Source organism: Sciurus vulgaris (genome assembly GCF_902686455.1).
Source record: "Sciurus vulgaris genome assembly, chromosome: 13".
NCBI lineage: Eukaryota > Metazoa > Chordata > Mammalia > Rodentia > Sciuridae > Sciurus > Sciurus vulgaris.
In genome coordinates, this window is record NC_136474.1 from 24,384,581 (window position 1) to 24,408,426 (window position 23,846).

Below are 23,846 nucleotides of genomic sequence, written 5' to 3' on the forward strand. Positions count from 1 at the left end.
GAGAGAAAGTGGCTTTTTCTAGGGAAGTTTAGTGACCCCTCTGTCCTTAACTAGATTTTGTCATTAGATGCTTCCCTTACCAACTTCACCAAGCCTCAGTTTTCTCATCTTAAAACAATAATGACAAGATCCTCATGAGCGTGACCTTGGCTGAGTCCTTTGATATTTGCCAAGACCACTTTATCACACGAACCCCTTGATGTAGCTGAAGGACAGAAGTGAACCTAGGGACAGTCACATGACCAATGCTCTCGAGTGGCCCCGTCTCCCTTTATCTGATTGTCTGGTTCAGGGCGTGTGGGGGTGGAGAGTTTCTGTTGGCAGGACTTCTGTATTTCATATTTTCATCACTTTGCAGCTCAGTGGTTTTAAATTTTTGGAACTTCCCCTGCTTTTAATAGTCTTTGGCAGTCTTCACTAAAGCATCTAATTTTAATTCCTATGTACTTTCATTTGGTTGTTTCCGGTTTTTCTAGGTGTTTGCTAGTCGATTTGGTCACTGTCCAAATTCGCAGGACTTCACAACCTTTTCTCTGCACACTAAATGGGAACTATTTATTTCCAATTTCTTCTTTCCAGAGAGTTGAAAGAGCTAGGTGACAGTAAATTTCTGTAAAAATTTAATTATCTATGAGGCATTTTAAGGCAATCATCTACAATCAGGTTGTGCTCATTTGTAATAATAGCTAAACCAGGTGTGGTTTCATAATGTCAAAAAATCAAATTTATTTTATTATGAAAAAATTACATGCTATCAAAGATAAATATATATGTAAGATATGTATTATATATGTATATATGTACATGCATACATATGTATGCGTATACATATATACGTGCATACATGTCTTAGTACTTTTAAGGAACTCCTTTTTGTTCTAATTTTTTAAAATAGGTAAATTGCAGAATCTTAAGTTCTATATTCATCATGATGCATGTGAAAATATGTAATTTTGACAAACGTTGGCACCATGGAGATGACCAGGCAGAACATTGGGCCTCACCTGTAACCCAACCAAGGTATATAAGAGATACAAGGACATTTTATTAATAATAAAATCAGCCAGTATATATGTACTACTTCTACTTAGCATTACACAATTATCAAATCGCATGTTTCGACAATGCTGCCAACTAGCAACTGTCTCCCTGGTCTATTCTAATCATACACACAAACCGTTGGTGTCAGATCTAAAGGTTGTTAACCTACCGGTCATATTGCAGTACACGAGAAAGGGCTCCAGGGGGCCGCTTCCATCAGCATCGACGTAGTAAAGCCCAGAAGGACGCCCTCTGTGCTTGTGGGCCTCACAGGACTGCTCGTAGAGCGCTGTAGGGGAACACTGTCCGTCAGAAGCAGAAGGATCCCACGATAGGTTTACTTAGTGTCCAAAGGTTTCCATTTCTGAATTACAGACACATGATACATATTACCCATTTTTAAATGTACTTGTACTTTCGCTAACAAAGGAGAAGGAAATTAGCAGGTCCAGATGGAGATAAATGTTGACCATTGTTAGGTTCTGAATAAACATTTGATTCATAGTTCGATTTGGAAGAGGAAAGAAAAAGTGTCCTAGTGGCTCGAAGTGAAGATTTTCAGTAGGAACGTGACGCCATAGATGGTCACTCGGCAATGTCTAGGGATTGTATTTTCTCTGTGTGTTTTCTTTTGCTTTTGAACAAGGAAGATAAAGAATCTGAAGCATAGATTCAAAGATTTGAAGCAGCATTTCAAGGAAGCCCGTGAATCTGAATCCTACATGCTATTGCTGCCTGATCCTATTCAAATTCCCTTCCCACAAAACAGCTTACCGTCTGCCAGCAACCATAATACCTACTAAAAAGTCGTGCCACTTCCAGACCCCTTGTGGTTTAAAGCTATAAACACACCTGCCATTTAGAAAGACCTCAGGATACATTTTTCAAGATTGCTTGAATCTGTGTTTTCCTGTGTTGCCATTCTAATTAACCCCAAACATAAGTAATTTTCTTTGTTCTTGACTAGGTTGACTTATTCTGGGTCCACAGCAAAACCCAAGGAAGGGGATGGGAGTTATTTTCTCTCATTTTGCAAAACAGGAGAAAATAACTTTGCAAGAGGAAATCTTCAGTCTAAGCAATCTTAAGATAAATACAGTCAGCTGTCAAATGAGTGGCCCCAGAGTAAATTGTCGGAATCGAAAGTGTTATTTAACAAACTTCTTAGATGAAAACACAGGTAACATAGATTGCTTTTCTGTCATTTTCCCCCACTTGTATATTTATTTAAGTACACAAACTTATAAATGTCTGTTCAGAGTCACTCATATTAATAACAATGGTTAGATTTGAGGTACTGGATGGACTTGGATAGTGAACAAATATGGACAGGAAAATAGGAGAACTCTTACTTTATGTGAATTGCTTGACTTAAAGGACAATGCGTACATATATTAATTATATGAGTATCCCAAACAAATATGACCTGTTATAACTATAAGCAGTCTTGTCTCATGGTTGGTGTCTATGGGCTTGGTAAAATTCCACCTTGATTTGGTGCGCCTGTTTGGAAGTCACAATTATGGAGAACCACACTTAGCAACCATATTATTACATCAGATTGAAATCTGAATGTTCTTTTTCAAATTTCTGATATTTTCCCTCAGATTTTTCTGAGTTATGTTTGCAGCACAGTCAGCCATGAACTGTCTGCCTGCTCTCTTAAGAAACTCTTGTATAGATCCTCAAGCTGGGAGCACAGGATTCTCCCCAAGCTTCATTTGCATGCATAAAGTAGAGTCAATAACACTCCACACCTTGCTTTCCTGTTACCACTTTTATAAAAATCAAATTATAAGACACAAGGAGTTGTTAAAAGTTTCAAATAGAACCTCAGTGCAAGTGAGTCAAAGTGATGATTTTCTATCTTACACCATTTCCTTGAAGACCCAGGGATGGGGTAAGTGGTTCTCAAGGAGACATGAAGAAATGTCAGTAGAGATGCACAGAAAGGAAAGAACTTTAAAAGTTAAAACAGAATATAAAAATAAAGGGGGGAAAATTAGATTTTCGAGGCTTCTGGCATGTTCTAATCACTATCAAATTAATGGTCAATAAAATAGGCTGGGCTTTGAAAGATAGAGAATGATTTTTCAGTAAAGACAGATGATGTCTAACTTGAGAGAGATGGTATAGGTGTTGTAGTAGCCACCTAGAAGTGCTTCTCACTCCGTGTCCATCAGGAGCACACGTGAAACGGGCCAGACTTCTGGGCTCCATCCCCAGAGATTCGGGTCCAAAAGGCTTGGTGAGACCTGAGGTTCTTTATTTGTCTCACATTCCAGGTGACTCCAAATATGCTGGTATGCGGAGCGCCCTTCACCCCCTGGAGCTCTAGACTCACCTCCTTAAGTTCAAATCCTCCTCTGAGTAGCCTGAATGTCAAGTTACCTAACCTCCTGTTCTCAGCTTGCAATGAGGATAATAATAGTACTTTATTATCAAAACTGCTTTGGGGTTAAATGAGTTAATTCATGCAAATCTCTATATGCATGAAGATAGATATATTTAAGTACTCAATAAATGCATACTTTTATAATTATTCACTTATAATCATCATTACCGCCAAAGAAAATTACAGTTGTAAGAGACCTTAAAGGTCTGTTAGTTTTTAGCTGATACCTGATTGCCTCTTCTAAAACTTTCATCCAGATTTTTTTTATGTTTAATTTTATTACATTTAATAATAAATGTTGAAAGGATAGCAAATGATTAGTTTTTCCACCTTTCTTTGATTGAAAGGATTCTCAATTAAAATTTCAGCTCAACTCCAGTAAAGGAACAAGCGGTGACATCATGCATTTTTTTATTTAACATATATTTTTTTACTCTTTACTGTGTCTTATTACTATACCTAATCCATGGTGATTACCAGCTTCTTTTGTGTAACCGACTTGGTGCTACGTATTTCTGTACACTACCTCGACACCCTTGTATTAAATGAGGTTGGGATAGGGGGCATAGCTCTGTGGTAGAGTGCTTGACAGCGCACATGAGGCTCTGGGTTTGATCCCCAACATGGTGGGGGATTAACTAATTAATGATAAAATAAAACGAGGTGTCTTAAATATAGTCTAGAAATTAACTGGGCGCTAAAAATACTTATTTCTACACGTGATTGCCAAGATGTGGATACATATAAGCAACTAATGAAAAGGAAATGAAGTGACTAAGACATAGAAATGAGGACAAGGCGGTGGAGGCTTACGGGAATGGCAGGTCCCTCCGGTGTAACCTGTGCCCTCGCAGTTGCAAGAGAAGGTGTCCCAGGACTGGGAACATGCACCCCCGTGTTCACAGAAGCTGGGTAGGCACCTGTAAGGAAACCGACAGCTGTATTCCCCTTGGTCAGTCAGCATGAGATAAAATTCTTGCTTACTAAATACAGATTAAAGCAAAAGCACAAAACATAAAAGAAAATGTCATATGACTGGTGATTCGCCACCATGCTTGTCTGATCATGACACATTTACTTAAATACGTATCCTGGCCTATAACTGATCATTACGTATCTGTGACAACTTCCAATACATCTTATTTTTGGGGGTGTGGGGGAGGAGGATTAGGAGAGGGGCTGGGAGGATGAAAGTGAGACCTCCTGGTTGTGGCTGGAGGACCAAGGCCAGGCAGGACACTGCAATGTGGACACTGGCAGGAGTCCCCAGGGGTTTCTGTTTGGTGCCTCTAGGGAGCCTGCAAGGAAACTCAAAGGGCTGTGGAAGAGCAGAGCATGGAATTACCTGCCCACGCCCCAACACCCCACCATCCTGGCACCTAGCAAAGTACCACAAGTTTAAGGTCAAGATCTGGACCTGTGGAGAGCAGTGACAGAGGATGGAAGAGCAGTGACTGAGACTGGGGGTCTCTGATGACATCATGACTGTGTCGTGCCTGCTACCTGGGAATGTTCCTGTGCAAGGGCACTGGATGCCCAGTTGCTATGGTAACACCCTGCCTAGGGAGGCTCTGTGCAAGAGTTTCATGAGTTTCGTTCGACCTTGATCTCAGGCACAGAGCTCCCAGAGGTAGAGGAATTCTCATGCTAGATGACCTCAGTATTTTATCAGCTCTGCTTCTCCTGAGCCTGCCCACTTAATAGTAACTTTAAACCATGCACCTCCTTGAGTGCTACACAAAGCTCCTAACACTGCACACCGCAACTGTGGAAAAGCTGCATAGATGTTTCTAGTTCTGTAACTTTCCTGAGTACAAAGAATAATGGTTGCATAGTCTTTAACCTGATAATGAGACATATATAAATAAGATTGCTGGTGTATCTCTTTAGATCTGCTTCTCCATCAGAGAGCAGGCTCTACCTGATCCCAGCTTTATCTTCAAGATCTGTGTGTGTGTCTTTATTTTCTAATCCTCCATTGCCCCTCACCAGAACCCCATGTTTGGCCATGCTGGACGTGGCTATTACCTCAGGTTAAGGAGAGTTTAGTTTAAGAGAAGAATAATCAGGCAATCGGGGTCACAATTTTCAAATATTTCAAAGATCAAAATATGGTAAATTGTGTGTGGAGTGACCTGAAGGGGACCCAGAGTAATGAGTAGGAGTCAGAGCCACAGGAAAGATGGTGGGAGGCTGGGGTGGAGGAGGCCCATGGGCAGGTGTCCTCCTCCTCCCCTCCTCCTTCTCCATTCCCATGCCCCTTCCGCTCCCCCTCCTTCTTGTTAACATAATGGAAAATTTTAAGATCAACCTGACTTGAAGATTCCACAGATCTTAAGATGATGATGTAATTTTACTTAAAATATTTTAGAGGAAGAACTATTAAGTGATCAGAAACATGAACAGGCATAGCATAATTTTTTTTTCAACTAAACATGTCACTAATGAAAATTTTACATGTAGTACAGAGAAGCCACCAGAATAAAGAAGACTGATGCTGGAGAAAGCTCTCGGAGGGTGGGATCAGAGACATGGGGAAACCTGTCCGGCTTAGCAGTTCTGGAAGGGGTGGGAGGTCTCCCTGTTCAAGTGGCCTGGAGCACAGGGCCCCGATGGAAGCTTTGACATGGGGCATGTAAGGCAAAGGTCGAGGATTGTTTTCTTTTTACCTTAAGATCGTGAGAGGCTGGTAGAAGAGGCCATTCTTTGTAGCTTTGTTGTTCCGAGTACACATTGCTATTTTTTGCTTAGCCTAAAATTTTGGTTAGGAAAGATGACTTCACGTCCCAGATCTTTGAGTAGGCTTTTTAGTTTTGGTGTTTGAATGACATATTTCTATTTTGTGAATTTAAATAATTTTTAATCCCCCAAAGGGCAACGGTGGTTCACAGACCTGTTCAGGATACTCAGAGACGAGTCTCCGGTCTTCCCCAACTGAACGGGAAGGGAACAGCAAAGCTCTCCAGCTCTTTAGAGTCTCACATGGCAGCACCCGTTTTCCAATTTTTACTGCTTTATGAAGTTTATTGTTTTAAAAACATTTTGAGGGGCCAGACCTCTATACACTGACCCAAGGAATGAAATAGTGAAGAAGCCCATTTGTAATCCCATTTGAAAGAGTTTAAAAGTGTTCCTCAACACCCTTATCTGAAATGGTCACGGCACACAGTGACTGAGGCGGAACATCAATGGCGGAACACACCGCAGAGGAAGCTGCTCACCTCACGGCAGCCAGGAAGCAAAGAGAGGAAGGCCTGGGGACCCAATGTCCCCTTCACAGGCACACCCCCAGGGACCTAACTTCCTCCCACTAGGTCCCACCTTCTAAAGGTTCCACCACCTCCCACACGACCAAGCCTTTGACACATCCAAATCACAGCACTTCATAAGGGTAAAATGTGAACAGATCACATCTGGGAGTCATTGACGAGACATTAATGGCTTACAAGGAGAGAGAGTCACACTTGCCTCACAGCTGAGCTGTTAGGTCTCAGCACTCACACTGAGGGCCCTGGGACCCCTCCCCATGAGCCTGCTGGCTGAGGGGCCTGCATCTTGCCTGATGAGCTGGCTCCCCAAAGAGCAGGTGGCCAGCTCCATGACACATCTCCAGCCACAGGTGGCCAGCTCCAACCACCATCCCCAGGGTGCAGCCCAGTCCCAATCCATGTAGGCCTGAGTTTCTGCCAAGAATTCCAGCCCCATATGCAAGAGTAGGAGTTATTGGGACAACGTCTTGTGTGATCCACTCTTCCTCTTTGACTCAGTGTTTTCCTACAAATCAATAGACGTTTCAAGGGGGAACTTATTCTCTGTTAAAACGAGTTCTTATGAGTGAAATTTTCATTCCATAAAAATGACATCCTTTTAAAATATCCCTATGATTTGTAAACTAAAATCTGTTTAGCTGGAGATGACAGTTTTATGGCTAATGTTTAAAACAGAATGACTAACACACCACTTATGAGGTAGAAGACAGTAAGATCTGAAATGTCTATCATAAAGGACATTTAAAATTTTATTATTATTTTTTATTTTTCATCTATAGCATTAATTAATTTTTAGGTTTCATTTTATTTTAATTGACACTTAAAATTGTATGGGTCAATGGCAGGCGCTGTGTGATGTTTCCATTCCTGGACTTCCTTGTCATGATCTGCATTTATTTAGGGACATCAGATGCCAAGGGGAAGGTGATAAAGCGCACCATACATAGAAATATTATTCTTCTGGTAAGTGATGATTTTCAGCCAAAAGTATTATAGAGATAGGCATAAATGGCAGTATAAACTGTGTAAATGCTTAATTTTAAAAAATTAAAATAGCTTTCTTGTATTCTCCACATTTCATTGAGTTTGTTATGGTACAACTACCTTCATTGTTAACCTCTGTGCCTCAAACTGTTCTAGAGATTCCTTCACATTTGCTCCAGGGAAGAGAGTTGGAGCAAATATGAAAGGAACAGTAACTTGTCCAGGCACACTGTCCCTCAGAATGTCCACCCACACATGGGGCAGGGTTGCCAGAACTGGGTTGATAACTGAGCACCTAGTAACATGGGGCCATTTTTAGTTAAAATTCATAAGGTATACATATATACGAGCCTTTTAATAGAATACTATTGTTTGAAAAACACAGTTTATACAGCTGAAAATGCAGTTTTTGAATCCTCACTGTCCATGACTGTTTTATTCCCTGCAGAAAGATAATAGAAAAAGAGAGAGAGAATGAAATTCGTTTCTTCCCCATCTGTCTACTTCTTCCCCTTTCAGCTTTGGAAGCAGGCATGCTGACATGACCCAGGAGGGCCCCTACCTGTCTGTGATGCTGCAGGCGTCTATCTGGAGGTCGCTGAAGCTCCCCAGCGCCCCCTGCTGGACTGAGATGGGATCCACCGCTGTGCCACCAATGGAGATGAGCCTCAGGCAGCCCTGAAACCCTCCCACAGGACTTTCACATTCAGAGCCTGTGCTGTTGTCCGGACAGCCTGAACACAGAGACAGAGACAGGAGGAAATCAACGAGGGGAACAAAACTAGTTCACAGCCTGTGTTGAGGACTGCTGCTTCCCTTGTTTAGATTCTTGAGGAATGAATTTTGCTGGGAAGTGACACATTGAATCACTCACAGGAAAGGTGATGAGGACACAAGTCAGAGTTGACCAAATGTAAGATAATACCTGCAATTCAGAGTTTTCAAAAGTGGGGGAAATTAAGATTTAAAATTCCCGACAGGAATTATTGTACGTCTAAAAGAAGAGCTGTTTGACTTTTAAAACCTCATCTAAGAAATACTAATGCTTTTGGTGTCACGCAGCATTAGTAAGAGAAATTAAAATGGAGGTGAAGTTAAAATAAATCATAGTCCGTATTTCACATAGGAGATTCTGGGTTTATGAAGTGCAAAAAGCACTACTTAAGAAAAGTAGTTGTCTACTCCTATTTATCAAAAATGTGTTCGATATCTGCCCTGTAGGTGTTTGTGTGGGTTAGAATGTGTGTGCCTCTGAGAATAGTTAAAAACTCTTTTTATACTGACAACAGAAGTATTTAGATTGTATTTTCTAGTATTTTTTTATTAGATGCTTTAGTCACACATATAACCAAAGACTACATTCTAGCATTGACAACTTAGTCCAAAAAGTAAAAGGAGACACTGCACTTCTAGGGTATGTAACGATAAATAAAACAACAGTATAGGCCGTCCCATGAGCAAAAAGAAATTAAACAGACATTTGATCATTTCCAATATAATAAGTTAAATGTTAAAAGTCTTATCACATCCATCAACTAAATTACAAATGGCAATGCTTATGACGTAATTTACCTTGACCGTGAGGGCTTTGTAGAAGAACGATACTTGCATTAACAGGTATGAGCAAGGCCTTGACTTTGATCTGAATTAGGCAAGGTCCTGCACATGAATTCAAACATGTAGAAACTAGTGATCCGAATGCACCCACAGTACATACCCTAATCATGGAACTCAGGTTCATGTGTTGCCAGAGGAGTAAGAAAGGATAAAAATGCACACTACAATTAAGAAAAAGGAAAACCATCCCAAAGAGGCTTTGTTTAAGACAACTGCAGGATCAAATTACAAGGCATTTATCTAAATCAAGGGTCTGCGAATGTTTCCTGTAGAAGGCCAGACAGTGAATGCTTACAGCTCTGTGGATTACAATACAGCCTCTGTCAAATATTCTGCTTTTATTAAAACAACATTTTAAACGTATGAAACAGTTCTTTGCTTTGGCCTATACAATAACAACTCACAGGTCATAGTTTGTCTACCTCTGACCTAAATAAATAATATATGAATATGAAATGGCTACCTCATTTCCTAATGGCATAGGGCCAAAGACATCATAAACCAAAGTAATAATTTGTGTGTCATGAAATTTTAGCTTTTGAAGAATTTTATTATTTGCCCTATTTTTACAAAAAATCTTGTTTATGTTGATTTTTCAAGCTTGTGGGATATAATTTATGTTTTCAGTCTTTTAAATAATAGGTATTAAAGAATGATTACAGAACTTAGGTGGTTTTCATTCTTCTTTGATTTTATGTTATCAATCACTGTACAATTTCAAAGAAGAGGTTTTGTTCTTATTGGAATCAAGGAATTAATTCAATCAATGAATGAAATGGAATAAAATCCTCTTAGAGGATTGCAATGCACAATGTTTGAGAGGAATCTGGAGTCGGGCACTATGGTGCATGCTAGCAACTTGGGAAGCTGAGGTAGGAGAATCGCAAGTTCAAGGCCAATCTCAGCAACTTAAAGACCCTGTCCCAAAAATTAAAAAATAAAAGAGACTGAAGATGTAGCTTAGAGGTAGATGGTAGAATATCCCTGGGTTCAGTACCCAGTACCAATAATATTAATAATAATGATAATAATAATAATTTGGATCATGCAATTTTCAATGTAGTAAACTGGGTAATTAACATTAGCTATACCAAAGGCTGTTTCTATGTAAAGAAATGATCTGTTTCTAATCCATGTGTATCATTCAGTGTAACCACTTTACACTTTAAAAATGGTTAGATCTATTGTTTTCCAAAGTTTACATGGAAACAGGTAAATTCAGTTAAATAGGCATGCATAAGGAAAATTCAAAATTCACTCAAGAAACTGGACAAGTTCAAGAATGTTTATAAAAGTAATTTTATATAATTCTATAAAAAATAAAAATGAGGGAAATTGTCTAGCAGTAGTCAAATTGAACAGCAGAACCAATACAATAAAATAAGTGTATACAAGTAATGAATCTGTACATTCTTTTCAAAAATATTAAATATTTTTCCAATATTTTTGTAATGATCTTAGTAAAAATAAATTAAATTATGATATAAATAAAAATAACAAGCATGTATTACATTAGCATGTATATACTTATAGAACTGTGCTCTTGAACAACTGTGCAGTATTAAATCTTACAGGCAGAATGTTAAACTCTAGGTGGTGATACTAGGTTCACCATTTGACAAATAATTTTCCTGTAGTTAATTTTATTAGGTATCATAAACAGTTTGATGGTATTTTCCTTCTTACCCATCAGTGCTTCCTAAATCCTTGCTTTTGAAGTGATGGTTCTTGGCTTTATTGACTATTTACAAAATAATCTGCTCCTCAGGATTGTTATAAAATCTATCACACGAAGCTACATTGTAAAGCCACCTTGGTCCGACATGCACGCCTCCCAATATGGGGGAAGAGAGCAGTTGGAACTCCTTGGGTAGAGACGGCCTGCATCCTGGCCAAGGCTGCTCTGCAGGATGGTCAGTGCTGAAACCATGATTCGTGGGCTCGTTTTAAGGATGGATTTTCCTGTCATACTGCATTCTCTCTATCAAAACAACTCTAGGAAGTGAGGGGTGAGATGTGAAGCTGTCCTGACGCCGTCAGCAGCTCCAGCACCGATTGGCAGATACATCCTACTATTGGCAAGTTCGATGACACATGAGGACCTTCCGGGACATTCCAAAGATGGAGCTGTATGTCACCTTCCTTTCCTTCCCTTCCCCAAGCTCCCTCTCAAAGGCTGTGATGCTTCCCACAGAGCTGGCAGACGTCTGCTTGGGAAAGGCTGACCTGTTTCTTGACTTAGTAAAACGATTCCCTCATTATCCCTTGGCAATAAAGGGAAGTTGCAGTAACTGGATAAGTTAAATGATTGGTCACTTTGATCGAAAAGCAGTTTTTCTTTATCAGGCAGCAAGAAATACCTAAGATACTCTAGAGAAGGCAAGGCTCAGGGGAATTCCTGTACCATGCAATAAAACAGGAAAAAAAAAAAAAAAAAAAGGAACCATGATCAGTTAGTATTGTGACAATCTATGGAACAACATGATGAAGGGAAGCTCCACAAGGGGTGGCCTGTTTAAAACCAGTCCCCTACGCGACCCTTTAACAAAGTCTATCTCTTAGACATGCTCGCTGCTCACAATTCACAATCTCCTCTCAGGGTCCCCCTAACAAAGGACTCCCGCATGGTGACTGTAGTTAGCAATTCTGTATTACTTACTTGAACTGGATGAGAGCAAATTTGAAGTGTCCTTAGTCCCCCTCCCACACGCGAATGGTAACTGCGAGTGGTGGATGGAAGTGTTAAGTAATCTGACAGTGGTGATTCGTACACAGTGTTTATCTGTCCTGCATACCTTACATATATACATATACATATATATAATTTTTGCAGACTAAACATTTTAAAATAGAAATTTTAAAATAAAGGGGTTCATGGCAGAGTGGCGGCAGGGTGTGGGCCAGGATCAGACCTCCAGAGGGAGGCTCCACTCCATCTCTGCACAGCAATGTGCTGGGGTCCAGGAGAATGCAGCAAGAGAACCACTCCAATGCTCCATCTTCACCTGGGGTCTCTGTGGGTATTCTCCCTCTGTGTGTCTCTGTGTCCACATTTCCCTTTTTTATTTTGGTCCTGGGGATTGAACCCAGGGGCAGTTAACCACTGAGCCACATCCCCAGCTTTATCTATTATTATTATTATTATTATTTTTTTTTTTTTGAGACAAGGTCCTACTAAGTTGTTTAGGGCCTCACTAAATCTCTGAGAGGCTGGACTTGAACATGCAATCCTCCTGCCTCAGCCTCCCAATTGCTGGGATTATAGGTGTGCACCACCCTGCCTGGCTATTTCCATTTTTTTTTTAAATAAGGATACCTATCATATTGGATTAGAGGTCATCTTAATGACTTCATTTCTTTAAATTTAAATTTTAAAAAACTAATTGTATTTTTTTGACACATAATATGTGTGCATATATATGAAATTCAATATACTTTGATTCATGTATACGTCGGGTAATGATCAACTCAGTGTAAATAGGTCCATCACCTTAAATTTTTATCACTTCTCCAGGGTAAGTACATTCAAAATCTCTTTTGTATTTTGAGATATGCAATGCACTCCTGTGATTATTCTCATCTTGGTGCACAATTGCCAGGACTTGTTCCTCCCGTTGAACTGTTGACCAACCTGTCTCCATATTCCCCTTCTCCCCTGGCTCCAGTAACCATTATTCTACTTCCAACTTCTGTGAGAGCCACTGTTTCAGATTCCACAAGTGAGATCGTGCAGTGTTTGTCCACGCCTTACTTGTTTAACATAATGTTCTCCAGGTTCATCCATGCCATAGGAAATGGCCAGATTCACCATTTTTGCGTTTTAGTATTATTCCATTTGTTACTATATCATTTAAAAGATTCATCTGCTGATGGACAACAGGGTGGATTCCATATCCTGGCTGCAACACCCGCTGGAGTGCAGGTGTCTCCGTCACACCGATGGCATTTCCTTTGGGGCTATGCCCAGGAGCAGGATTGCTGGATTACAGGTAGTTCTGATTCTAGTTTCTTGAGTAACTAATGGCTGTTTTCCCTAATGGTGGCACTAATTTCCATTCCCACAAACAGGGCATAACTCGCTCCACCCTCACCAGGGAAGACCCCACTCCCAGATACAGTCACATTCTGAGATCCCTGTGAATCTGAGGGAGGGACAATCCAACCCATCACCTCACCTCTGAAGAAGCATGATTATACCTGTGCACAGGCCTACTTGGGTTGCGGTTGCTGTGTATTTATTTCAAGCAGGTTATTGACACTCCTTACACTTTCAGATGGGAGGTGACGTTGGAATCCATGTGTGTGGTCCTGGGCAGCCTTACCATTTCTATCACTCTGTCTGCTCTGTGGTTCATGCTCATGTTTGTTACTTCAGCTCTGAGACCACCTATCATCTAAACAAAACTGAACAAGACCAAAAACTATTGTTTCTGGCATTTCGACTTTCTGCTGAAAGAATGAGGAACTGTAGGAAGGAAACCGGGTTTCCTTCCTGGTCAGCAGGGGCCCCTCTGCTCCTTCTGGCTCTCTGCTTTCCTAGTCTCATTGCCAGGTCTTCTAAACCAGCAACCACACAGGGACCTATTTCTAAGCTGCCTGAGCCCCTCTGTCATACCTCCGTTGGGCTTCTCTGCCTCCAACTAGAATCAAATCTTTAAGAGCTCACCAGATTACATTGAACCCACCTGGATCATTTGGGATAATCTCTCCATGTCAAGGTCCGGAACCTTAATTACATCTGCAAAGTCCTTCAGGTCATGTGACACACTCATGGGTTCCAGGGATACGGGCAGCTCTGGGAGGACCTTCACCTACCACAAGATGTTAACACACTCCTTCAGGAAATGTTGGCTTTGGTGTATTTGTCTTTGGAGACACATCAACTACTTTCTGGAGGAAATGGGAACCTATGTGAATACACGTTCTCAGAGAGTACCATGCTTCCCTTTTCCTACCATCTATTCAATGGATCTGTTCCATCCGGGCTGTGAAAACAGAGTCACTTGGATGGAGCTCCATCCTCTGCTTCCATCATACAGATGTTAGTCTTCGTCTTAACAGAGCATCCCTGATCAGTTTGTTGTTTTTTTTTGCACTTAGTTTGGAAAATTTTTTATTAGAGATGATTATCTGACAATATCACATCTTTTGAGAGCAGACATAAGGGGAATCTTATACTTGGAAATCCTAAATTTAATATTATCCTCAATATGTAAAATTCCTCTGATGGCTGAGGATTGTGGACAACCATTCCTAATGCTAACTTTGCATGGTCAACAAGGTTAGCATATATAGCTACATTTTCTATTTATTTATTTACAGGACCCCTTACATAATCATGCATTCAAGATAAATCAAGATGTTAATTTCTTGACATCTTAAAACACTGAAGCTCTTCAGATTTCCTTTTGTCTGCCTAGAGGAGTGAAGCATCTACCTGGAGATACATGTACACAATTGTTAAAAGGTAAATTGAGGCAAAGTAAAATGAGAAGTGTTTTATTGGCCCTAAGAGCAATTCCTGAGTGAGGCAGTTTTTAATGGGAAGTGATTCTAGGGTTCTGTCATGAGGGTGGAAAGGGAAGGCTTTTGTAGGAAAAACATGGAAGTAGGCATCTGTTCTGTGTGCACGCGCAGGCACACACATACACACACATGTTTGGTTATAGAGCAGCCTATTTGGTATATCATGATGGACAATCTCTATTTACATAAGTTAGTTGGTGGCTTCTGATCCATTAGCATTAAGTTTGAATTTTTGAAAGACAGGCATTGACAAGAAATAATCCAAGTTAAATTTTGCTTTATGTTTGCAAATCAAACAAGGTTAAGGTCACTGATGAAGCCTAACTGGTTTTGTTTGCTCAGGGATTTGTTTAGGTTATTTCAATTTACTTTAAACAGTGTAAATATGCACTCTGTGGTAGAAAACAGCTCCGTGACATCTTTGAATATATGTGACTATTAATTTGGGAATGTACATCTTCTATGTGAACACACACACACACACACACACACACACACACAGAGATGAAGCAGAAGGTAACTAGAATGTAGGCAGTTTTTCTACTAGATCTATACTCCTGAGTATATATGTTTTTTCATTTTATAGGAGAGGAGGGTTGGGGTGGGTATAGCGCAGATGCTTGCCTGATAAGCACAAGCCCTGGGTTTGAGCCCCAGTAACTCGAAAGAAAAAGAAAGGAGGTTTGCATTGTTCTGTGGAGCATTGCCGTACGCATCACGCACAGCTGAATCATTAAAGTGACACCCAAGCGTCTGGGAACCCACTGAACGTCTGGTGGGAAGTGCGTCCGCATTCATCATGGCATTTCCTCCTGGATGGAGGCCGGCTTACTGCAGAAGCCTTTCTTTTCCGTAGGCGCTGATGCGTCCTGCAGATGGTCCTGCCCGCGCCCTCTGTGCGCCTGCCTGCGGCTTCCTCGCCCACTCCTCGCTTCGCTTCCCGGGTGAACCAGCCTAATCGTGAGCTCCCGTCACGTCTGCCGGAAGGATCCACAACACTGCTTCTAGTGTTTCTTTTAATAAGAAAGCTGGATTTCCATCCCACTCATACATTTGTGCTGTCCATCGAATGTCCTGGTCACTTCAGATGGCGACAACAGAGCACCCAGACTGAGTGCTATTTCACGACCCACGGTTCTGGAGACCGGCAAGTCCAAGGCCAGGGCCGTGGAAGACTTGGAGCATGGAGAGGACTGCGTTCTGGCTCACAGGTGGCGATCCCCTTGATGTGGCCTCGCAGGACAGAAGGAGGGCTAGAGAAGTTTCTAGGGTCTTTTTATGAGGGGCCCCAATCCTTTCTTGAGGTTCCTCCCTTATGACTTAATTATCTTCCCAAAGCTCCTAAAAGGGGTTAAGATTTCAACATGCAGATTTTGGCAGGATGCAAATATTTGGCCCTTTGTACCAAGATAACACAGTTACACTATGATGCATTGAATATACTTGTCTCAGGTTTCTTCGTTTTTGTTTATTACTTCTGGTGGTCAGAAAATTCTTTATGTTTTACACTTCCCATTACTCTCTTCCTACTAAAATAATACCTGTCCATCTAAAAACTGATCCGTGTAATAATGAGTCAATGATAGGAGTTGAAGTGTATGTATCCTAAGATTGTAAGGAAGCCAAGAATTTTGGACAATGTGACTTATTTAATTTTTACAAGCTGTTAGAAGTCTAAAATTATCTGCTGCAGAGAAGTCAATTATGACATTTGCCATTTGAAAAAAATCCACTTGTTTCCTGTTTACTGTGTGTAGCTAAAAATCTATTTTCTTTTAACATGATGTGAAATTATGAGGTTATTTACACAGTAACTAAAGTCACTGCAGGGATTGATTTTTGTATCAGGAAGATTAATAAATTAAATTTTGAGATATATTATAGAAGGAGAGAGATCATTTCTTAATATGAACTGATTTAAATCTGAAAAGGGACCCAGGATGCAGGCAGGACAGTAAAGGTAATGATGGTTCCACTGTCCCTGTGGCTGACCTGCCTTCACTTACCTCCAAAATAATAGGTGTTGCTGGAACCCGTCAGGCCAGTCACCAGGGGCTGGAGAACCGTGTCACCGTTCACGGCCACACTCAGATGGCTCCATTTAGCAGACAGGGACACAGAGTGCCACTGCCCGTCATTCAGCCCAGCACCTGGAGGAAAGTCAGTGAAAGGCAACCATAAATTATGAACTTTGTAAGCACCGGAAAACAATTTTCAGATCCTTGAACAAGTCCAGGAAGAGCAGCATTTTCGTGTTGATATATCACTGAAAGGAAAAAATTAGCCACCTTTCTTTAATGAAAGGATTTTGTTTATTCAGACCACAGCACACAGAGGAAAATATGACTGCTCCTAAGGAGTCACTCTAACAAATTCTGATCATGTGCTTAAGTCGCACCTTGAATTTAATCATCAGACATACATGCCCAAAATCTTTACTCATGGGATTCAAAATGCAGTTTATAAGGTTTGATCTTGAAATACAAATTTTATTTGCTTCGCTAAATCTAATGAACATAGATATTGTCAAAGAAGCAGGACAGATTGTTGTTGAAGGTAAGTCAAGAACAATTGTAGCCACGTGTGGTGGCCCACACCTGATACCAGTGACTCAGGAGGCTGAGGCAGGAGGATCACAAGTTCAAGACCAGGCTTAGCAACCTAGTGAGGCCCTAAGAAACTTAGTGAGAGTCTGCCTCAAAATAAAAAATAAAAATAAAAGGGTTGGGGATATGGCTCGGTGGTTCAGTGACCCTGGGTTCCAATCCCTGGTACAAAAAAAGAAGTAAAAGGAAGGAAGAGGAGGAGGAGCTGAAGAAGGAGGAGGAGAAGAAGGAGAAAAAGAAGAAGAAGAATTGCAAGAATACGGGGAAGGATCACTGAGTGACTACTCACTGAAGTGCATCCATCAAGGTAAACTCTGCTTTCACTGTTGAGCGACTTAAGAAAGGCTGAGCAAAGCTGGAGGTAATGCAAAATGATTTTGGTCCACAGAATTGCAAACCCTTGTTCCTGTGAGATACAGTTAGTTATGGATCATGTTGCATGTGTTCGTGAACTCAGTTTGTCATTCCTTGCCCACCAGTACGCATGGCACTTTAAATTCTCCTTTGAACTGATCATTCACATCTTACTGGTTTCCTCGTAATTAATGAGCTAAATAAAATCCTAACGTATGTCCATGTGTTCTCTGAATGAACGCATTATGATTGAAGATATTATTGTACCTTCTTTTACTTAGTATTTGATTTAAAATGCTTAGGAAATAACTAGAGGCAGGGCTAGGGTTGTGGCTCAGCAGTAAAGTGCTCGACTAGCACGTGTGAGGCACTGGGTTTGGTCCTCAGCATCACATATAAATAAATTAAAGGTATTGTGTTTATCTACAACTAAAAAAATCTTTTTAAAAATTTAAAAAAATAACTAGAGGTAAACTTTACATATAAATGCACTATTTTACATATTTAGATTCATATGTATATTATTGTATCATCCTTAGTATTAGCTATACAGTTAATTTTTTGAAGTAATAGCATGATAAATTCTTTGATGATAAGTTTACACACTAAGTATTTAAAATCCCTAGAGGCAGTCTATTATTTTCTTTCACCAAGTAATATGTCAAAGATACATGCCAATAAGTGGATTAAAAATGAAATTAGCCTGTTATTTGAACATTACACTGGTGTTTCAAAACTAGGCCAAGATCTTCAAATTTATCACAACAATCTCTAGGTTAATAGGAATTTTTCAATAAATTTAACATTTTAGATGATGATCTTAGGAAGCCTGCTAATTATTAAAATGGTTCTTGCTCAATTTATTACTTTGCCACACATACCTTTTTAAAAAAGTTAACATATTATTAGCATTTCAAATGTAGTGGTTCTTAAATTTTAAAGATTAGCATTGTAATTTCAGCTTTTCCTTTTTAACCTTCAGTGATATGTGAAGCAGAAACAGAAATAAGTAAGAGTAACATGTAAAGAAAAAACTGTACTTTGAAATGAATCAGATGACTACATGTCTTCAATGTAAATATAGGCACTGTCTAAACACAATCTCTGGGGTCATTTGATATTGTGGATCTCTGTGCCTTCCACCTTCTCTGAGTTCTTCTACCACTGTAAAAACTGTAGAAAAATCAAATTAAGCAAACGGTAGTCCATAGACTTGGAAATGAATTTTGTTTGGTGGAAATTCAATTGACCTCCTCCCTCCTTACCCCCAATCCCACCCAGACTATTTTTATACTGTATGTTAATTCATTGTCCATTACTGCTTACATTATCTGTAATTCTTTGAATTGTCCTTTGAATTTGTTGTAACATCTGGTTCCCTCATTAACTAATGAGTTAAATAAAATCCTTGACAGGTTCTTTTTATAATTACGTCAAGTCCTGATAGTGCCCTCTTTAAAAATGTCTTTCAACAAATGAAAGTAAACCTTGGTATAGTTTTTTTAAATGTTTATCATCTATCATCCAAATAATTTACTTTTTTCCTGTTAGGTTATAATTGACCTTTGACCATAATTGTAACCAAGGAAATCATATGCAGAATTTATGAAAATTTTAATAAGAAATCATTACATTAATTAGGCAAGGGTCTACAACATAGATGCTTTTAAAAACACGTTTGCATGTGAAGATGATCTCTTGTCAGAACTAAATTTGGAGCACAACGTCACTCTTGCAAATCCACCAGCTTAAGGGGTGAATGTGTGGGTGTGATGTGGGGACTTTGATTATATTTAATTCTAGTTACTGTGCAAACTGAACATATGCAACACCTTCGCAAGAAAGTCTAACTGCTGAAGGGAAAAACTGAACAGACTTTGAAATGGACAAAACATAAGTCTCCATCTTTTTTTTTTTTTGGTAGTGCTGGGGATTGAACCCAGGGCTTTGTGTTTGTGAGGCTGAGGCAAGCACTCTACCAACTGAGCTATATCTATTTTAGGGACAGGAATACCCACAGACAGAAACTACCTTGTAAAGAACAGATAGCCATGCAAGTGATACCTCTCCAGTAACAGGCACACAGTTCAGAGAAGGAACAAATGACTTCCTTGTCCCTATGGTCACTGACAAATTTTGCTAGATTTGCATTTATTTGCAATTTCATTTCAGCATTCCTTTTTCTGACTATAAATGTGAAGCACCTGGAGTTCTTTTTCAAACAGGCTTTACCGATGTAAGACACAAAACACAGGCTGCAATGGTACATGTCTGTAATCTGGGTGGCTGGGAGGCTGAGGCAGAAGGATTGCAAGTTCAAAGCCAGCCTCAGCAAAATGCAAACGAGAACTTCCTTAGGGACTTACAGACTTTCATTCACCCTCCCTTTTCTTAGAACATTTCCTTTAGAAAACTTGTAAATTCTTCCTCTGCCTCTTTGATGTGTATGCAGATTTTAAAAAATAAATACTTAGTTTTAAAGTAACTTTTGAAAAATCTTATAAAAAACTTTGTAAAAATTCAATTGTCTCTTTCTAGTTTTACAACCTAGGGGCATTTTTTTTCTTGGGGTCCTGGAGACATTTCTTTGAAATGCACATGTCTATGTGGGAGTTTAGGGTGCTGGCCCTACCTTGTGACTTACCAGCTTGTCAAAGAGGAAAAAGCTGTAATTTTCCACTGGATAACGGCAAGGAACTGTTGCAGAGGCCTCCCCAGTTACCAGAGGAATTTAGTATGGACTTCCTAGCAAATGGCACTGTTGAGTCCTCTTACTTGAAGAGGAGTTATCTTTCTTTGGTAGGAAATTATTAGAGCTTATTAATCATGCAGTATAGTGGGCTTTATATTCTCACATGCATGTGACATATTTTCAACATTCCAAAATCACCCAGCCCCGCCATCTCCTCCCTCCTCTCCATCCTCTTCCTCTTCATTGATAGAATCCTTCTACTTTCATGTGGTCTTTTTGTTTCTTGATTTTTTTTTTTATTTTTATTTTTTTTCCTGTATAGGGGATTGAACCCAGAGGTACTTAACCACTGAGCCACATCCCCAGCCCTTTTAATTTTTAGACAGGGTCTTCCTAAGTTGCTGAGACTGGCCTCGAACATGTGATCCTCCTGCCTCAGCCTCCTCAGCAGCCGACATTATAGGCATGTGCTGCTGAGCCCAGCATTTTCTTAGATTTTTTTTTTTCTTTTTTACCTTGAGGATTTATGTGTAATGAATGACATCTGGTTGGCTACAGAGATGGATGAGATTTCTTTCTGTCTTTATAGTCTCATTAGCAATCACTGAGATGTGCAGTGCAGTCTGGTTTAATACTTACTCAATAATAAAATTAATTCATTCTTTTCTCTTTTGTGAAGAGGACTCGCTAAACTGGCAGGTGATTTTATTTTTATTTCTCCAGAACTGGTTCTTTTAACAGTTAATGAGTTAAATAAAATCTTTGACATATGTTTATTTTGTTTATTGTGGAGGGCATGATTTCACACTTTCTGGGGAGGGTGCTATTTGTGAGGAAACAGAAAATAAGTTGGTTTTTTTAAAAAATGAAGAATATATATATATATCCTATGTGAACACCTCTGTTTTATCTGCAATCATTTTTCTGGGCTCAAAGGAGGGTAGATATAGATTCTAACATCTAGGTTTGCCAGATTATTCCAGAAATATTGAAATAAGGCCCTACCTTCTAAATGCCTACTTCATAGGTCTCAAAATCCAACTTTCATAAGCAATATTCAGCAGCAGTCAAGGGTATCTCTGGCCAAAAGGAATCTTTTGGGGCCACCCCCACCCCTTCTTCTTGTTTAAACTCCCTACTGTCTTAAGGAAGCCCTGATGCCAGTTTAGGCATGATGCTGATTCAGGGCTCAGATCTTGTCCTAAATTTGTAAATCCAATTAGGAAAATTCAATAAACGAGTAGTTACCAAACTTGCCCACACCACGCTGCAGATCAGTACCAAATCTTTCCTAGATTTGCCTCCTGAGGATTTGAGCCCCTAACCCAGCAGGCAAAGCAACGGCCCAACAAAAACAGGTCCTGGGTGGGAGATGGGGAAGGGAGGCCTGCGTGGTGGGGAGCAGGGGTAACTATTGTGCTAATAAAACCAGATTTCCTTCCTATGGTTTCCCCTGCAAAGCAGACCTAAGGTCTCCACTTTATAAGGGGAAAACGGTTGAGGCTTAGGAGCTTCTGTGACTTTTGAATTGCTGAGATTCTTCCCTGATGACAGGCTGTCTGGAAAATGAATCAGCTTCCCGCAAAAGGGTAAGGACTCCTGGCCTGCATCTTTCAGGAGAAGGCAACTGTTATCAATTTGTTTGGTAGAGAGTCAGTCATGAGCAGGAAGGTAGGGGGAGGACAGTAGAGGGCAGGAAGGATGTCAGACATGTCATTAAGAAAAGTCCATGAGTCACAAAACGGAGGCCACCAGGAGCCTTACTGAGCAGGCATCTAGAAAACGGTGGGAATGGGGGACAAGTTGTCCAACCTTCCCCAACTCATACATGCAGTTCCTTCAGGGAACTCCTGCTTGAAGTCCTGGGGAACTTCATCACAGCAGACAGGCTTCAGGGAAATGGGGCCTGGTGTTTCAGAACCTCCCCAACCACGGTTGGTTATAATCCCCTAAGGGAACCACCAGTTCCAGACTGTGCCACCACCCTCTCTTGTGACCAGGTGGCCAGGACCCTCCCTTATCACCAAAACCATGTCACAGTCACCCCTTGTGACTAGGTCATCAAGACCCTCTCCAAAGGCTATATCATGGGACAATTAACCACTGGAGGGGATGCAAGAGATAGAACAAGGACAAAGAAACCAACCCTCAGTCCTGTAAGGGCCACACAGTTCTCCTCAGAGACAGTCCGAGCCTTCAGCATCTGCGCTGCACGATGCTCTCACCCTCACTTGCCCAGATAATCTGCTGCCCACTGCTTCGTGTGACTCTTTCTGAGACTGCAAGAACCTGAGGCTCGAAGCCCCATGGCTGCTTGGGCGGATTCCTCTGCTGCAAGTGATCTACCGATCTACTGTGTAGAGAATACTTCTCCACCATGACAGAGAGGAGCAGGCGGAGGGAGGAGGAAGGAGGCAGTGAGGAAGGAAGAGGAAGTGAACATCTCAGGTGCCGTCTGCTGCACCAGGACCCTGCTGCAATTCTATGGGATGGAGGCTGGGCACACGTTTGTCAGGAGATGGAGCTTAAGGGTGTGGCATATTTTTCTGGTATATCAGGAGCAGATCTGCAGAAATGTGCATTTCTTCTTTCTTTTCTTTTCTTTTTCTTTTTTTTTTTTTTTTAGTCCAGGGATTGAACCCAGGGGGCTCTTAACCACTGAGCCACATCCCCAGGCCTTTTATTTTTTGAGACAGGGTCTCACTAAATTGTTTAGGGCCTCACTAAGTTGCTGAGGCTGGTCTTGAACTCCTGCCTCAGGCTCCAGAGATGCTGGGTTCTTATATCTTGTATATAATCACTTTGGGTCAAAGGATCACTGCAGTAATGGCTACGAGTCCCACATATAAACAGTCTGGAAGATCCTAAAGAAAATGGCCATCCCGTTCCTCCAAATGAGAGCCTCCAGTGTCTCGTGACCTCACACATTGACTTACCACAAAACGATTCACCCTCTGGCTGGTGTAAGGCTTACGGGAAGACTGGCATTACCTGCTGTGACGTTCCTCAACGGCTGTCCTGGCTGGAGGAGGCTCAGTTTGAGTTTTCCATCCTCAAGAAAGAGGACAAAACTTCCCGAACCATGCCACAGTTCACCAAAAAGCAATCGTCCTGCCTGGTTCCATGTTCGAAACTGGAAAGTGACAGACATCTTGTCCTCCCCAGAGTTGCCTGGCAGAGCCAGATAACTCCAAGGGCTCAGAAAAGTGACAGGGACGGTCTGTGGTTGTGGACATGAGAAGGACACATTTCCCTGTAAATAAAATGAAAGAACACATTTAGAGCTTCACAGTGCTTCTGTCCCAGGAGAGACAGACTTGACACAGATTTACAAGGGCTTTTCTTTTTTCAACCCAGAATTT

At 40.7% G+C, this 23,846-nt stretch overlaps 1 protein-coding gene across 6 annotated transcripts in view; it reads right to left on the minus strand.

Moving 5' to 3' along the window:
- LOC306643356 (contactin-associated protein-like 3) overlaps positions 1-23,846 on the minus strand; it is a 212,697-nt gene that overhangs the window by 55,403 nt on the left and 133,448 nt on the right. For all 6 annotated transcript variants that reach the window (XM_079109426.1, XM_079109429.1, XM_079109425.1 and 3 more), the window contains 5 exons: positions 23,476-23,737; positions 16,839-16,982; positions 8,252-8,423; positions 4,250-4,356; positions 1,211-1,330 (listed from right to left, as the gene is read on the minus strand). In XM_079109426.1, coding sequence (XP_078965552.1) covers positions 1,211-1,330; positions 4,250-4,356; positions 8,252-8,423; positions 16,839-16,982; positions 23,476-23,737 — 805 coding nt within the window. The remainder of the gene's footprint in view (positions 1-1,210; positions 1,331-4,249; positions 4,357-8,251; positions 8,424-16,838; positions 16,983-23,475; positions 23,738-23,846) is intronic.